We start from the raw sequence: 18,719 nt of genomic DNA, 5'->3' as shown, positions 1-18,719 counted from the left end.
AGTAACTTGGCCCGTACCTGTGCAGACGGGTGGTAGGGCAGGGGGCAGCGGTAGTGGTAATTGTGGGAGTACAGCTGCGTGTGCCCACGACATGGTAGGGGAGACGCAGTTTAACAGCAAGACGGTTAAGCCAATAGCTAGTCAGTCTGCAGACGGCTGTATTAAGATATTGTGCCAGTATTACCAACAATTCTTCAGCTCAGTAGTATCTGACTAGAATAACTGAGCATAAACAACTAAGATGACCATTTCTAATGGATGAAGCTCAGCAGGCAACAGCAGAGTATGTCGGACGCCCCTTCGAAACACAAGCGTGAACTAGCTCAGTGCTAAGAACGAGAATTCGTTTCCGCACAGGTGACAACAGGCTTGCGCCATCTCTGTCTAGCGTGCCAGCGACCATACTGTCAGAAAGTGCCATCTGCTGTGTGCCTAAAGAAAACAGTTTTATACAAATGAAGTAAAGTTACACCTACACCTGAAATTACCTTTTTAGATTAAATTTTGCTTCACATAAAAACAGAAAACAATTATGATGAACTGTTCTGGGCATACTTGTCACATTAATTTACTAAGCCGAGCATCCGACAATATCCACCGTTTTCTTTCTCAGGAAAGCACCCGACTGTCGAAGGAATCACACAGATGTAGTGGTGCCCAGTGCAACCATAGAGATAGAATATCTATGATGTGAGAACGTCGCGACGATTAACATCCCCGTACGGCACTCCCAGGAAACAGAAACACCGTTTATCCTTCCAGGAAATAGTGGCGGGTTGTTAAAAGTTCTCAAGAAAGCAGTGTCAACTGAAAATTCCCTCATCTCCCGGTAGTAATACGATGATTCAATTAAAACACCCGTGTCAGCTATTTAGCGTATCAAATTTATTCCTCCAAGCACCTAGTCTGCGTCCTTACAGTAATACACTCACACGAGAAGTGAACCGAGAGACGTGGCGCAGTGGTTAGCACACTGGACGACGGTTCAATCACGCGTCCGGCCATCCTGATTTAGGTTTCCCGTGATTTCCCTAAATCGCTGAAGGCAAATTCCGGGATGGTTCCTTTGAAAGGACACGGCCGACTTCCTTCCCCGTCTTTCCTTAATCCGATGAGACCGATGACCTCGCTGCCTGGTCTCCTCCCCCAAACAACCCAACCCCCAACCAGAAGTGAGTCGCTTCTTGTTTCATTCTTTCAAAATCGAAAATATTTTGTGATCGCTTTCTTGAATCGGCAGCACAGATAAAACTCAACAGAGCTACCTGGGCGACTGGGAAAAAAGTGCTAAACTAGGCCACTTCACGCCCCCTCCAAAGGGTACTATTACAACAGTTATCGAACAGACACAATTAAATTACGCTGTTACGACCACGGTTGCACCCGTGGTCTAGAGGTGGTGCCGGCACGGTAGCTCAGCGTGTTCGGTCAGAGCGTTAGCTGGCCACTGCAATTAAAAAAAAAAAAAAAAAAAAAAAAAAACTGAGTGAATGGATCAACAACGAACTTCAACGGGTGTCATGCGACGTTCGCCACGAAAAAATGTAATGAACAAAATCACATTAAAAAAAGAGTCTCTGATTGGTAATCAAAATGTCCTCATGGTTGGGTTCGAAACCTGCCACCGTTTAAATTTGGATTAATACACAGCGCTGGTGGCCGAAGGCTTCCGACATAACAAGTCAGCGGCCTTGTCAAAGAGGACGGTTTAGCGTACTCACTTGTCCTTGGGGTGCAAAACTGCTGCTAAAGGCGGAAGAATCAGCAATGATCAACGGCATGAGGATTCAGAAGGCAATGGAAACCACAGCTTTAAAGACACATAACGTGTATCACAGGACATGTCCCCTGTAATCGAAAAAGTGTCACGACGATATCTCCATTGGCAAAATATCCCGAAATAGTCCCCCATTCGGATCTTCCGGAAGGCGCTGCCAAGGGGGAGGTGACCATGAGAAAAAGATTCAATAATCAACGAAAGGATAACGTTCTACGTGTCGGGGTTGGAATGTCAAAAGTTTGAATGTGGTAGGGAAGCTAGAAAATCTGAAAAGGGAAATGCAGAGGCTCAATCTAGATACAATAGGGTGAGTGAAGCGAAATGGAAAGAGGACAAGGATTTCTGGTCAGATGACTATAGGATAACATCAACAGCAGCAGAAAATGGTACAACGGGAATAGGATTCAAATGTTCAAATGTCTGAGCACTATGGGACTCAACTGCTATGGTCATCAGTCCCCTAGAACTTAGAACCACTTAAACCTAACTAACCTAAGGACATCACACACACCCATGCCCGAGGCAGGATTCGAACCTGCTACCGCAGCAGCAGCGCGGCTCCGGACTGGAGCGCCTAGAACCGCACGGCCACCGCGGTAGGGCAAAGAATGTGTTACAGTGTAGTGATATGGTTGTTCTTGTCAGAATCGACAGCAAACCAACATCGACAACGATAGTTCAGGTATGCATCATACCGACTTCGTAAGCTGAAGAAAGTATAAAGGATATTGAAAGTATAATGCATTACTTAAAGGGAATTGAAAATCTTATCGTCATGGGCGGGGGGAGGGGGGGGGGCGGCTGGAACGCAGTTATTGAGGAAGGAGTAGAAGAAAAGGTCACAGGAGAATATGGGCTTGGGACAAGGAATGACAGAGGAAAAGACTCAATCACTTTCGTGATAAATTTCAGCTAGTAATAGCAAATACTCTGTTCAAGAATCACACGAGGAGGTGGTATGCTTCGGAAAGACCGGGTGATACGGGAAGATTTCAGACAGATTACACCATGGTCATACAGATATTCCGAAATCAGATACAGAATTGTAAAGCGTACCCAGGAGCAGATATAGACTCAGATCACAATGTAGTAGTAATGAAGAGTAGGCTGAAGTTAAGGAAATTAAATTCTTCATTTGTGTGGCCATAGTGTCCGTAGTTGCTTTATAATTCTTGAGGGTATTTTTGTTCTGTCGTTGCAACTACAAAAATGCGTGATTTTTTTTTTTTTCTTTTTCACCAGACGCGTTTCGCTTTATTGGGGTAAAGCATCACCAGTGGTCTCTAGTTATTTTCATTTTAATTTGCTTTTAGATCGAAAAACAGTTTGTTGAAGAATAACTTGATTTGTACGTACGGTGATTTTCAGTTGATTTCTCGCTTACATCAGGAAATGCCGTGTGCTAGCACTTCGTTGTTTTTCTGCATTAGATATTGATAATTTTGGTCTAATTTGTAGATGTTCTGCAGCGCTATGCATTTCTTATGTTTTTCACAACACACTTCTATGCACACCACTGCATTCTGTTTGTTTTTGTACATCAAGTATGTGTTGTGGTTTGTGTTTTTAGTGTTACCATCATGTTGACCTACAACATTTTTTTATTTTTTTCAATTATATATATATATATATATATATATATATATATATATATATATATATATATATATATAAACAAAGATGATGTGACTTACCAAACGAAAGCGCTGGCACGTCGATAGACACACAAACATACACACAAAATTCAAGCTTTCGCAACAAACTGTTGCCTCATCAGGAAAGAGGGAAGGAGAGGGAAAGACGAAAGGATGTGGGTTTTAAGGGAGAGGGTAAGGAGTCATTCCAATCCCGGGAGCGGAAAGACTTACCTTAGGGGGAAAAAGGGACGGTTATACACTCGCGCGCGCACACACACACACACACACACACACACACACACACACACACACACACACACACACACACATATATATATCCATCCACACGTATACAGACGCAAGCAGACATATTTAAAGACGTGGAATGTGTGTGTGTGTGTGTAATTGTATTTAATTATGTTTCTGTGTATTTACGTACTGCATAAGAGTAGAGAAGGAATAGCGATGGAAGAATTCTTTTTTTAAGGGGAGGGGGAAACCATGATGAGTGGACACAATTATGTAGCAGTGTGACGGAGAGTGGGTTAGAGAAGGTGAGAAGCGAGAAGTGAAATGAAACTGTGATGGAGGGGCGGGAGGTTGTGGGAGAGGAGGAGGGGGTGAAAAGATTGTAAAGGCTCTTTTCTTCATGTAATTTCATCAGTTATTGTATATGTGGAATCTATCAGCTCAGTTGCAGAGATTGCGAAAAGATATACGTTGGGATGCCTGGCGGGACATTCGACACAAGATATAAAGAACACATCAGAGCGCCGGCCGCGGTGGTCTCGCGGTTAAGGCGCTCAGTCCGGAGCCGCGCGACTGCTACGGTCGCAGGTTCGAATCCTGCCTCGGGCATGGATGTGTGTGATGTCCTTAGGTTAGTTAGGTTTAAGTAGTTCTAAGTTCTAGGGGACTGATGACCACAGAAGTTAAGTCCCATAGTGCTCAGAGCCATTTGAACACATCAGAGCATTTAAATACGCTACAAATCATTCAACATTTGCGGATCATCTTAAACAGGAATACCATAGGCCAATCAATATTGAAAACGACGTGAATATCATAAAAAAACAGTAAAAATAGACACCTCCTCCCTTTCCAAAAAAATTTCCACGTACAAAAACATTAACTCAAAATAAACAGTTGCTCAACGCCCAAATAAATATTGGAAACCAGACTCCTGATGAAATTATACGAAAAAGAAACGAGCCTCTTCCATCCTTCACCCCCTCCCACTCTCCCACAACCTCTCCCCCCCCACCCCCCTCGCAGTTTCATTTCACATCTCGCTCCTCACCTTCTCCTCTAACTCACACTCACATCACACTGCTATATACTTATGTCCTCTCATTATGGTTTCCCTCCTCCCCTAAAAAAAATCCGTCCATCGCTATTCCTTCTCTACTCTTATACAGTACGTAAATACACAGAACCATAATTAAATAGAATTACACACATACAATAATCTAATTAATAAAAATAAAAAATAAAAACATATTGTAGGTCAAAGACAAAGTAGTGGAAAGGTTATGTTGGGGTTGGGTTGTTCGGGGGAGGAGACCAAACAACGAGGACATCGGTCTCATCGGATTAGGTAAGGATGGGGAAAGAAATCGGCCGTGCTCTTTCAAAGGAACCATCTCGGCATTTACCTTAAGCGATTTAGGGAAATCACGGAAAACCTAAATTAAGGTGGATGGCCGGGCGCGGGATTGAACCGCCGTCCTCCCGAATGCGAGTCCAATATGCTAACCACTGCGACATCTCAGTCGGTAAAGGTTATGTTGGCAATACTACAAAACACAAACCACAACTCATACTTCAAGTACAAAAACAAACGGAATACAGTGGTACGCATAAACGTGTGTTGTGAGAAACATAAGAAATGCATAGTGCTGCAGAACATCTAAAAATTAGACCAAAATTATCAGTGCCTAACGCAGAAAAGGAACTATATGTTAGCAGACGGCTTTTCCAGATGTAAGCGAGAAATCAACCGAAAATCACCGTAAGTACAAATCAATTTATTCTTAACGAATTGTTTTTTGATCTAAAAGCAAATCAAAATGTAAATAACTTAATTACGGACCACTGATGATGCTTTACCTCAATAAAGCGAAACACGTCAGGTGAAAAAAGTCACGCCTTTTTGTAGTTGCTAAGACAGAACGAAAATACCCTTAAGAATTAGAGAGATTAATCCGGAAGAATCAATACGCAAAGAAGTGGGATACAGAAGTACTTCAAATGGTTCAAATGGCTTTGAGCACTGTGGGACTTAACATCTGAGGTTATCAGTCCCCTAGAACTTAGAACTACTTAAACCTAACTAACCTAAGGACATCACACACATCCATGCCCGACGTAGAATTCGAACCTGCGACCGTAGCGGTCGCAGAGTTCCAGACTGAAGCGCCTAGAACCGCTCGCCCACATCGGTCGGCTACAGAAGTACTACGAGATGACGAGACACGTTTGAAGGTCTCTAAGGCTATAGATACTGCAATAAGAAACAGCTCAGTAGGCAGTACAGTTGAAGAGGAATGGACATCTCTAAAAAGAGAAATCATAGAAGTTGGAAAGAAAAACATAGATACAAAGAAGGTAACCGCGAAGAAACCATGGGTAACAGAAGAAATACTTAAGTAGATCAATGAAAGAAGGAACTACAAAAATGTTCAGGGAAATTCAGGAATACAGAAATAAAAGTCGCTGAGGAATGAAATAAATAGAAAGCGCAGCGAAACTAAGGCGAAACGACTGCATGAAAAAGTGAAGAAATCGAAAAAGACCTGACTGTCGGAAAGACTGACTCAACATACAGGAAAGTCAAACGCAACCCTCGGTGACATTAAAAGCAAAAGTGATAACATTATGAGTGCAACGGGTATTCCACTATTAAATGCAGAGGAGAGAGCGGATAGGTGGAAAGAGTACATTGAAGGCCTCTATGAGGGGGAAGATTTGTCTGATGTGATAGAAGAAGAAGAAACAGGAGTCGATTTTGAAGAGTTAGAGGATCCAGTATGAGAATCAGAATTTAAGAGAGCTTTGCAGGACGTAATATCAAATAAGGCAGAATGGATAGATAACATTTCATCAGAATTTTTACAATGATCGCGAGAAGCGGCAACAAAACGAATATTTACGTTGGTGTGTGGAATGTGTGAGTCTGACGGCATACCATTTGACTTTCGCAAAAATTTCATCCACGCAAGTCCGAAGACTGCAAGAGCTGATAAGTGCGAGAATTATCACACAGTCAGCCTGACAGCTCATGCATCCAAGTTGCTGATAAGAATAATTTACAGAAGACTGGAAAAGTAAATTGAGGATGTGTTATGTGATGATTAGTTTCGCTTTAGAAAAGGTAAAGGAACCAGAGATGCAATTCTGACGTTGCGGGTGATAATGAAAGCAAGATTAAAGAAATATCAAGACAGTTCATAATATTTGTCGATCTGGAAAAGCTCTTGACAATCGAAATAAAAGAAAGCTTCAGGGAGTAGAATTAAAATTCAAAGTGAAAGGATATCAATGATACGATTCGCTAATGACATTGCTATACTGAGTGAAAGTGAAGAAGAATTACATGATATGCTGAAACGAATGAACAATCTAATGAGCACAGAATATGAATTGAGAGTAAATCGAAGAAAGACGAAAGTAACTGAGAAGTAGCAGAAATGAGAACAGCGAGAAACTTGACATCAGGATTGATAGTCAAGAAGTAGATGAAGTTAACGAATCCTGCCACCTAGGCAGCAAAATAACCAGTGACGGACGGAGCATGGAGGACATCAAAAGAAGACTAATCCTAGCAAAAAACGGCATTTCTGGCCAAGAGAAATCTACTAGTATCAAGCGTAGGCCTTACTCTGAGAAAGAAATTTCTGAGAACGTACGTCTGTAACACAGCATTGTATGGTAATGAAACATGGACTGTGGGAAAACCGGAACAGAATAGAATCGAAGCATTTGAGATGTGGTGCTACGGCTGAATGTTGGAAATCAGGTGGACTGATGTAAGGAATGAGGAGGTTCTGCGCAGAATCGGAGAGGAAAGGAATATGTGGAAAACACTGATGAGGTGAAGGGAGGGGATGATAGGACATCTGTTAAGACACGAGGGAATGACTTCCATGGTACCGGAGGGAGCTGTAGAGGAAGACAGAGATTGGAATACATCCAGCAAATAATTGAGGACGTAGGTTGCAAGTGCTACTCTGAGATGAAGAGGTTGGCACAGGAAAGGAATTCGTGGGGCGGGCCGCATCAAACCAGTGGGGAAAAAACCTGTGTAGTAGCAAAATTTGTGCTGGGCAGGATAGAGTGCCACGAGAAAAATACTAAAAATCCTTACCGAATGGCAGGAAGTGATGGGGGGGAGGGCATTTAAAGGTCACATTTTAATGTTGTTCTTGAATAACTCGAAAACCGCCGCTTGTCTCACCGCTGCTGGAATCTTAAGTTCAGATTTTTATTTATTGCAGAATTCTGGGACCGCTATAGAATTGGCTGAGGGTGCACTCGGCCTCGTATGGCCAACTGAGGAGCTACTCGAGCGATAAGTAGCGGTTCCAAGGTCTAGAAACCCGACGACGACCGGAACTGCGGTATGGCTGATCACATAGCCCTATATACAGCATCTCATGACTCCACTGGCAGAGGATCACACGGCGATCGGTCGGGTCCGGTTGGCCCACCGAGGGGCCAGAACGCGTAACTCTGCTTCTGCTTTGCCTAGAAGTGTCAGTCTATTATCCTGTTAATCCACATTTTAGGCAATGCTGGCATAACGTGGAAGACTGCAATGAGAATTTCACTGGCAATAGCAAACGCTGCACATTTTATGTTCGGTTGGTTTTCTTACTGCTCGCGGGAAATCTCGCCTGCTCCTTCGCCACACTGCATTTTTACGCTGACATAAATTCAAGACAGATGCGAACCTTCATAGAAAAGCGGTGAAACAGAGAGCCCAATCTTTTTTTCTATCGATTCCTCATACCCGCTCTTGCTGGGTACAGACCCTGTGTGTGAGGGTATTTGAGTTTTTCGTGACAGATCTTTGGATTCATCCCCAACGAACGCGACAATGTTAAACTGTTGTTGTTGTGGTCTGATGCAGCTCTCCAAGCTTTCCTTTCGTGTGCAAGCCGTCTCTGAACAACAATTTCAACCTACATTTTTGTGTATCTGCTTGCTGTATTCATCTCTTGGTCTCCCTCTACGATTTTTACCCATTGCATAGTTCCCTCCAGTACTAAATTGGTGATCCCTTGATGTCCCAGAATATGTCCTACCAACCGATCCCTTCTTCTAGTCAGGTTTCACTGTGAATTTACACACATCAAAAAAAGTATTGCATCACCTCTGTTCCCAGAACTCCTGAAGACAGACGTTGACTGTGGGTAGCAGGCCGCGGTGGTCTAGCGGTTCTAGGCGCTCAGTCCGGAACCGCGCGACTGCTACGGTCGCAGGTTCGAATCCTACCTCGGGCATGGATGTGTGTGATGTCCTTAGGTTAGTTAGGTTTAAGTAGTTCTAAGTTCTAGGGGACTTATGACCACAGATCTTAAGTCCCATAGTGCTCAGAGCCATTTGAACCATTTTGACTGTGAGTATTGTATCACAGACACAGTCCCTTTGACTGTTCAGAGATGTCACTAAACCTGCCCAAAGATGTAAACAACCATGTATGAGCAGTGCCTATTAGACGGTGGTGGTCCGACAGCCGATCAGTTCCAGTCACTCCACCAGGAAGGAGGTACACGGCTCGTGTTGTCTGTAGTTCAACCATGCCTAGACTGTCAATATCGCGGTTCGATCGCGTCCGCATTGTTACTTTGTGCCAGGAAGGACCCTCAACAAGGGAAGTGTCCAGGCGTCTCGGAATGAACAGAAGTGATGTTGTTCGGACATGGAGGAGATACAGGGAGACAGGAACTGTCGATGACATGTCTCGCTCATGCCGCCCAAGATCTACTACTGCAGTGGATGACCGCTACCTACGGATTGTGGCTCGGAGGAACGCTGACATCAATGCCACCATGGTGAATAATGCTTTTCATGCAGTCACAGGACATCGTGTTACGACTCAAATTGTGCGCAATAGGCTGAATGGCGCGCAATTTCACTCCCGACGTCAGACAATCGTCGGAGACGTGTTTGGAGGAAACCCTGTCAGGCTGAACGCGTTAGATACACCGTCCAGCGAGTGCAGCAAGGTGGAGGTTCCGTGCTGTTTTGGGGTGGCATTATGTGGGGCCGACGCAGGCCGCTAACGGTCATGGAAGGCGCCATAACGGCTGCACGATACGTAAATACCATCCTCCGACCGGTAGTGCAATCATATCGGCAGCATATTGGCGAGGCATTCGTCTTCATGGACGACAATTCGAGCTCCCATCGTGCACATCTTGTGAATGACTTCCTTCAGGATAACGACATCACCCGACTAGAGTGGCCAGCATGTTCTCCAGACATACGAACCCTGTCGAACATGCCTGGGATAGACTGAAAACGGCTGTTTATGGACGACGTGACCTACTCTCTGAATTCTACCCTGCTATCTTCAGAATTTCAAAGAGAGTACTCTAGTCGACATTGTCAAAAATGATATAAACGTAATTTCCTTTTCTTTAACCTGTGTTGTAAGAGAAGTCGTATGGTTAGTATTGCTTCGCATATTCCTGCATTTCTCCGGAATACAAACTGATCTTTCTCGAGCTGGGCATCTACCAGTTTTTCCATTCGTCTGTAAATAATGGGTGTTGGCATTTTGCTACCATGACTAATTAAATTGGTAGTTAGGTAATATTCATATCTGTCAACACCTGCTTTCTTTGGAAGTCAGATGGTATTTCACCTGTCTCATACATCTTGAACACCAGATGGAAGAGTTTTGTCATGGATGCCCCCCCCTCCCCCCCCCGCCACCCCCAAAGGCTAATTGCAGTTCTGACTGAATTTTCCATATTATAGTATTGGCGGCATTTGTATAATCATGTTTATTTCCACTCATTATCCAAGTGTGACATACCCTCACTTAAAGTTTGGGATGTAATCAGATACATCGAAATCGGGGTTAAGCAAGCTTTTATCCAGATATTGGTATTCATTTTCTTGAGTGCTTTGATGCACTGTTGCCCAGAGAAGGTTCACTGAAGTTCCATAACGGTGTACCTACTCCAATCTCTGCAGTATGTTCCCTCCTTAGAGCTGTGACATTGAGAGACGACAGTGTACTTAACGATTCACATCTAATAAACATCTCACTGCGTAAAAGTATCTCGTCTCCTACCTTCCAAACTTTACAGAAGCTCTCCTGCGAACCTTGCAGAACTAGCACTCCTGAAAGAAAGGATACTGCGGAGACATGGCTTAGCCACAGCCTGGGGGATGTTTCCAGAATGAGATTTTCACTCTGCAGCGGAGTGTGCGCTAACATGAAACTTCCTGGCAGATTAAAACTGTGTGCCCGACCGAGACTCAAACTCGGGACCTTTGCCTTTCGTAGGCAAGTGCTCTTGGTAGAGCACACAGTTTTAATCTGGCAGGAAGTTTCATATCAGCGCACACTCCGCTGCAGAATGAAAATCTCATTCTGGAAACATCCCCCAGGCTGTGGCTAAGCCATGTCTCCGCAGTATCCTTTCTTTCAGGAGTGCTAGTTCTGCAAGGTTCGCAGGAGAGCTTCTGTAAAGTTTGGAAGGTAGGAGACGAGATAATGGCAGAAGTAAAGTTGTGAGGACCGGGCGTGAGTCGTGCTTCGGTAGCTCAGGTGGTAGAGCACTTGCCCGCAAAAGGCAAAGGTCCTGAGTTCGAGTCTCGGTCGAGCACACAGTTTTAATCTGCCAGGAAGTTTCATATCAACGCAGACTCCGCTGCAGAGTGAAAATCTCATTCTGGAATCATCTCACTGCGTCTTTGTGGTTTGAAGAACTAGAGACCAGGGTCCCTGGCGTAGATACTGGCTTCTTGTAAAGAAGAGAATATGGCCGTTTTGGCAAGAAACCAGGGCGAACCGGCAATGCACGTAAAAATACAGTATGTTTCTAAAAGCTGAACTCGAATATGCGACTTTTCAGGAGCTCATGTCTCGGTTTCTATTGGATAGGGAGTCGAGTTTTTGCATAGCCCTTGGCCTTTCGACCATTGTATATATGTCGGAAGTACGGACATACTGTGGCTAACCTACACTATACGATCGAAATTTAAAATTTACACACTTCCTCCAAGAAAAATTGAGAAAATCGACTGGTTCTTTTGCATTGGGTGTGTTACGGGATGGGCCTTAGGCGACTCGCAAAAGTGTCATTTGTTCATGTGCGGTTTCTGAGCAAACCTCGATAAACCATGGTTTTTGGTTATGAAATATACCAGTTGTGGGGATGGCCGCTTCTATAACTTCTATTCGTGGCATATCGTTGAAATTTTTACATGTTCTTAAGCTGATGAACTCGTTTTAATATTATCATTCTTTACCGAGATCCAAAACTCAAAGTTATGAAGCTTATGCAAGTAACATGTGAAACGTAATACATGTTCTTAGACGTAAATGTAATTTTAACTGACACGGTGAACACATGGCAAGGATTCTAGGGTCATCACAAGGGTTCTGAGGTCAGCAAACTATGTTTTTAGTCAGCAATTTCTCACCAATAAAACTTTATAATGCGCTATCTCTGTATAATGGGCACTTCACGCCTATGCAAATTTGCCCGATGTAGTATTGCAGTGAAAAATGGGCTAGAAAGTGACTTAAACGCCTGAAAAAATTTAAAATGACTGCCAAAAGTTACGTCAAACTGGAGACTACAAATTCAGTAACACTGCGAATACCATTTTTACTCTTTCAAGATACAAATCATAAGCCGGGCGTTTTTGATTAGTTGCGACTGATGAATAAAGTATCCAGAAAAATGTAAAACAAACTGTTTTGTGTTAACCTTATACACTGACGGAAAAAGATCACAACACCAAGAAGGAGCTGTGCGACGTAAACGAAAGTAGGTAGACGAGTTTCTGCATCTGAAAGATGATGTCTATCCAAATTTCCTGCCAGTCGCGTAATAGTGGCGCTAGTAGCGCCACTATGAGGATAGAAGTCATGTTCGTTTGAAATATACGCTGTAATGGTCGTGAGTGTTCGTTACCTTTGAGATTGGACATGGTGAGCTGATCTTAGTCAAGAATGCCATTAAGGCGGCAAAGACGCCATTAGCAACAATCTCGCTGAGTTTGGAGAAGATCGTGTAACACGACTAAGAGAAGCTGGATGTTCATTCTGCGATACTGCAGAAAGACTTGGCAGGTATCTAGCCACTGTACATAACTGCTGGCAGGGGTGGTCATGGTAATGCACGGTCGCAAGAAGTTCGGGTTCCAAACGGTCACGTTATGGAAGACCGTAGTGTTTGGCGTACGACCCTGGTGGGTCGTACTGCATCTGCAGCAGCAATCTGAGCAACAATTGGCACCACAGTGACACAAAGAACTGTAACAAATAGATTACTTCCAGACAGCTCAGAACCTGACGCCCTGTAGCGTCGGTATGTTGCCTTGGCCTGCCTGAATACCAGATGTGTCGCCAGTCGAGCACATTTGGGACATCACCATCCAGCATCATCCACAAACAGTATTAATCGTCCCTTTATTGACCGACCAAGTACAACTGACTGGAACTCCATCCTTGGCACCTGTACAACAAGATGTATGCACGTTGGCAGGCCTGCATTCAAAATTCTGGCAGCTACACGGGTTATTAATGTACCAACATTTCACATTTGCAATAGCTTATCACAAGCTTAAATTAAACTGTGATAATTCAATATTAATCACTTTAATATTATGCAAATCTCACTCTTCTACCTTGATTAATTTTTTATGTTACAATTTTTTCTGTCGTTGTATTATGTATATTTCTTGTTGTTTGCATGTGTCAAAGTATGTAAATAAACTGTCAAAATTTTACTGACCTGTTGGACTCGTTTTATATAGGCTGCACACGTTGTTGTAGCAGGGAAAACAATGACAACAGTGGAAGAACGCACCTTTCGGAGGAGAAGGGAATATGCTCCTATTTAAAAGACTGTGGCAGAATAGTGAAGAACCATCTACCTCAATCCTCATTCCATCTTCCTCAACAAAAATTTTGTCATGCAAAAACATTCACACTTTTTTGCGCTGAAAAAGAGTAGCTGAGAGACAGTGACAATGGAAGAGAGAGGAGACAGTGCAAGAGGGAGAGACAGAGGAGACAGTGAGGGTGGGAGAGAGAAAGTGTCAACGAAACAGACAGAGATGAATGAGGGCGATGGCAGTGAGAGCTAAGGAGAGAGGAGGTATTGATGATATGTGAGAGACAGATGCATTAAAAGAGAAAGAGAGATGGATGGAGACAGAAGAGACAGTGAAAATGAATATGTTGAGACCATACATAGGTTTGGAAGGCCTGGTCCATCCCAGATCAGTGAACTGTAACACACAGGTTTAGATGAAGGCGCATTTTGGACTGAAATTTTAAACAGGTGGCTAAAGGAGAGAAAATAAGTTGGATGCCTCCTAGAATTTTAGACCTTCTGAAGTATGGTGGAAACAGTGACAGTGAGAAAGAAATAGGAAGGAGACAGTGTAAGTGGGAGGGAAGAGAGTAGCAATAGGATATACTGTAATCAGTGAGAGGAAAAGGAGATAATGGGCAGTGGAAGGAAGGTACTGAGTTTGAAAGCTTAACTACAAAGAGCGGCTGCATAAAATGGTTTCCGTGTTAAAAGAGCATGAATATGGCTGCATGCTATAAAATTCTTGGCGAGGAAGGTGGAATTAGAATAGTGGGGAACCAGCTGCTGCAGTCCTGTCAGTCTTTTAAAGAGGAACATATTTTTCTGGTGGTACACATATTGTTAATCAGTTATTTGTGATTCATCTAAAGATATTTGCTATTGCTTTTACATGGTGGACATGAATATGTTGTTAACATTTGATATTATGAAACCCACAGAGTCATTAGCCCAATAATGGTATGGAAATTTCTGAGGAGGTAGTAGAATCCACCATCGGCTCATTTACGTTTATTGCATATGATTATTATTGTTGAAATACGCTGTGTCCTTATGTTGAAATCACATTGCAGTATGCAAATGTTGTTCATTTCTTTGCAGTACTTCAGCCTGGTGATCTTCATGTTTGTGGTGGAGTTTGTGTTTGCGACACTTGCTTTTGTGTTCCGGGAACATCTCAGCCACAGTCTGAGGCAGGAATTACTTATTGGAATCCGTGACCATTACAATAGCACACCACCCAACAGCCTGGAGAAGATATGGGACCACATTCACAATGAGGTACAGTGGTAATGCTTAAATAATGCCCAAGGAGATATTTACATGAACCATTTTCTTTCCTTTTCTAATAGGAAAGTATTCTAAGTCTTTCAGATTTAACTTATTATGTGAAACACTTTTGTGAGTGATTATGGTTTAATGCTTTTTGTTGACAGTTCCATTGCTGTGGTGTGACAGGTTATGAAGACTGGTTTGACATTGGTGCATGGAGGGGTGAGAAATTTGTTCCTGACTCTTGCTGCCTGCCCCAAGTGAATATCACTGGTGAGTCTTTCCACAAAACCTCATTACTTTTCTCTTCATACTTAGGAATTACTTCAAACAGTTTGTTTACTGTGAAACTTTTACCATAAAAGCAACATCTTTGAAACACCACATCAGTAAGGTTCTGGAGAATACAGTGCTGTTTCTTTGACTAAGTACTTATTTTTTGCTTCTTTTTATACATGTGGTGGCAAGAAACAGCATTTTTTTTTACACCTAGGTTACAACAAAATCATAAGTTACTAAATATGTACCATGAATAGCTCATTGCTTAAATAAATTAGACAGAGGACTTCCCACATTACAAAATTTGAATCTCTACTGAAGATGCATTCATGGTGTTGTACAAAGTGGGGGCCATGTAAGGTGAGCAAATGGTACATCCACATATGAGAGTCTTCTAGCATTTCTTGCTTATATGTCATATGCCTTGTTACCCCAGAAATGAGGTTACAACACTTCTTACAACTGCACTCTATCTTATGTATTTAACGATGAAAACAATCAATTATAGATAAAATTATTTAATTGGATAGATAAAAAATCTACTCACCAAATGGCGACAGAACACACAACATAAGACTGTTGTGATTGGTAGCTTAAGGAGCCAGTGGCTCCTTCTTCAGGCATGAGGGTTGAAGGGGGAGGAAGAAAGGTGAAGGAAAAGGACTGGAGAGGTCTAGAAAAATGGGTAGATTTTGAGAAAGTCACCCAGAACTGCAGGTCAGGGGAGACTTACCATAGGGGGTGAGAAGGAAAGACTGAGGTTGGAATATTATTTGTACAGTCCAAGAAAAGAATACGTGAGTTAAAAAAAATAGTCTTTCAATGAAGAATGAAGAATACATGTCGGTTGACTCATAACTTTTGTAAGGTACAGGTCATTCCATTGTTTGTTGTTGCAAAAACAAAAAAATAAAATGAAATTCTTAACATAATCACCATGGAGAAATTGATTTCCATCTTTGCCTATAGGCCTATTGTTTAAAATATAAATTGAATGAAAATCTCTTACCTCTGAGTTAATTTTTGAGTTGGATTGTGGCGAGACACAATGGACAAAATGTGTCAAACAGAATTTCTGACAACATAAGTTGTAACTCAGGTTCTGCAGTTTTGCCACCTCATGTCTGAGTAGAAACATTTGCATTGTGAATTCATGTTGATGACTTCAGTTGAGATGCTGAGTAGCAGATAGGCACAACAAAAAGACTGTCACAAAATAAGCTTCCAGCCTACTAGCCTTTGTCAAAAATGGATGACAGATATGCACGCGCACACACATGTGTATCTGTAGCTCAGCATCTCCACTATATGGTGACTAGCAACTATCCTTTTCATAAAACTGTCACTTTTTCAAAAATGATTTTGAACTGGCCTTCCAGATATTGTACTGACCCTAAGTAATCTTCAGGAATTAATTTATGATTACTGTTTTTAAAGAAAAAAGGCTGTAGTTTAGCAGTGTAGTTATCAGAATACTGCATAAATCTTGCCAGGAAAAGGATTTTACTACATTGGATTGTTGCTAATTTTTCATGTACAATTGTTTTTCATTTTCAGATTGTGGACGGAATGGAACAGCAGATGTCTGGTATGACAAAGGATGTGCAGAGCAAGTGCAAATGTGGTTTGTAGAAAGACTACATCTTGTTGGAGTTATTGGACTTGTGGTTGCATTCTTCCAGGTAAATTACCCAAATGTTGGCATTCTGGAGTAGAATTTCACAAATAACGTTTAAAATGTTCTGTGGCATTGTAAAAGAGGTGGAAAAAAACAGAATTAATAATTACAGTTCTGTTGTTAGCTAATGAATGCAAACTATTTGTCTAAATTGACAGACTGTTCAATTAGGAAACGTAAAAGAGTGGAAATTTCAAGAATTGTCAGATCTGCTGACCCCCTTCCACCATAGCTGCTGAGCTGCTAACCCACATTCCCTCTCTTTTATTTATTAATTTTTTGTCTATTCTGGCCATATTAAATCCATAAGGTCCTCCCTTACATCTGAAAAGGCATTCTTTATATTTTCTGTAATATCTTTATGGAGTATACGTTATGAAAGGTGTTGCATTTAAGGGAAAATTGAATAGTTTAAAATAGCCATTACATACATGTAAAAATAGTGATTACTTTGCAGAAAAAACTAAAATAATTTAGTTAGGTGGATGTAAACTGTGTGCCCATGCAGCAGTGAATGGGAGAGAAAGAAAAATGTGGGAAAAAGTGGAAGTGAGAAGGAAAGAAAAATAATCAATTTGCTGATTGACAAAATGAAGGAGAAATAAGTGTAACTAGAAGTAAAAGTGACCATTTACTTCACTGTTTGACAGAGAGAAATGTCCATTATGTTCATTTCAAAGGAAATATTATATAATGACAAAAAGAATGCTTTCAGCATTTTCATAAATGGAACAGGCTACTGAATTCAGCATACTGGGCAGCATAGTTTGTTCCAGAGGCACACAGCAGCATGAGGCCAGAGATTGAGTATATTTTGGTTTTGTGGGTGGGTACAGTTAGGTTACTAGCTAAGTGAGGCTTTGTGCTGCAGTTATGATAAGATGTCTGGAAACTTATTGGTGATGTAAAGTTCTTGGAAGTTTGCACATGAAGAAACCAACAAAATAGACATCATGATACATAGTAGTCATGTACCTAGCTTGGCCAAATCTCTCTAACAGGGAGCGTGGGTCACTGTCATGGTCAAAAGAGTGGTTAGATTAGATTAGATTTACTTTCATTCCAATTAATCCATAGTGAGGAGGGCCTCCAGGATGTAAATCGTGTTAGAAAACAATAACACGTGACAAATATTTACAACTAAAGCAAATAAGCTAATGTATCTTCCACAGGTCCCAGGTGGAATGATCGTGATTTTTTTCAGAATATATAATGAACACTATATGAAAGGATCATTTTACAACACTCATTTACTAAGATCACATTAATGCACTGAATTTAAAATTAATTTTTTTTTGTTTACAAGGTAATAAACATATTATAGAACTACTACAATACTTATTGGAGTAGGAGGAGTTGGCCACCAATAAATCCTGTAGGCTTCTCTTAAACTGAATGTCATTGATTGTTAAGCTTTTTATGGCTGCTGAAAAGTTATTGAAAACGTGTGTTCCTGAATAATGCACACCTTTTTGTACAAGAGTTTGTGACTTTAAAGCCTTGTGAAGATTATTCTTATTTCTTGTATTGATTCTATGAACTGAGCTGTTGGTTTGAAAAAGTGATATATTTTTAATGACAAATTTCATTAAGTAATAAATATGTTGGGAAGCAGAAGTTAGTATCCCTAGTCCCAGAAACAGGCCTCTGCAAGATGTTCTTGAGTTTACACCACATAAAACTCTTATTGCCCTTTCTTGTATGCAGAAAACTTTGGCTTGGTTTGATGAATTACCCAAAAAAATAATCCATATGACATTATGGAGTGAAAGTAAGCATATTATGCCAGCTTTTTCATTTTTATATCCCCTATGGCTGACAGAATTCACATTGCAAATAGAGATTTGTTTAGGTGCTTCAGCAGTTCTGTGGTGTGCTCCTCCCAGTTGAATTTATCATCAAGCTGTAATCCCAAGAATTTAATACTGTCCACTTCTTCTATCTGTTTGTCATCATATGTTAGGCATATACTCATGGGACACCCCTTACAAGTTCTTAACTGCATG

The 18,719-nt window shown here is 41.6% G+C and overlaps 1 protein-coding gene across 2 annotated transcripts in view; it reads left to right on the top strand.

Moving 5' to 3' along the window:
• The window catches only part of LOC124787994 (tetraspanin-9), a 538,570-nt gene that overhangs the window by 500,954 nt on the left and 18,897 nt on the right, over nucleotides 1-18,719 (top strand). For both annotated transcript variants that reach the window (XM_047255029.1, XM_047255028.1), the window contains 3 exons: nucleotides 14,586-14,765; nucleotides 14,921-15,029; nucleotides 16,593-16,717. In XM_047255029.1, the coding sequence (XP_047110985.1) occupies nucleotides 14,586-14,765; nucleotides 14,921-15,029; nucleotides 16,593-16,717 (414 nt within the window). The remainder of the gene's footprint in view (nucleotides 1-14,585; nucleotides 14,766-14,920; nucleotides 15,030-16,592; nucleotides 16,718-18,719) is intronic.

This window comes from Schistocerca piceifrons, chromosome 3 (assembly GCF_021461385.2).
Source record: "Schistocerca piceifrons isolate TAMUIC-IGC-003096 chromosome 3, iqSchPice1.1, whole genome shotgun sequence".
In the NCBI taxonomy this organism is placed as follows: domain Eukaryota; kingdom Metazoa; phylum Arthropoda; class Insecta; order Orthoptera; family Acrididae; genus Schistocerca; species Schistocerca piceifrons.
This window is presented reverse-complemented; position numbering and strand designations above follow the sequence as displayed.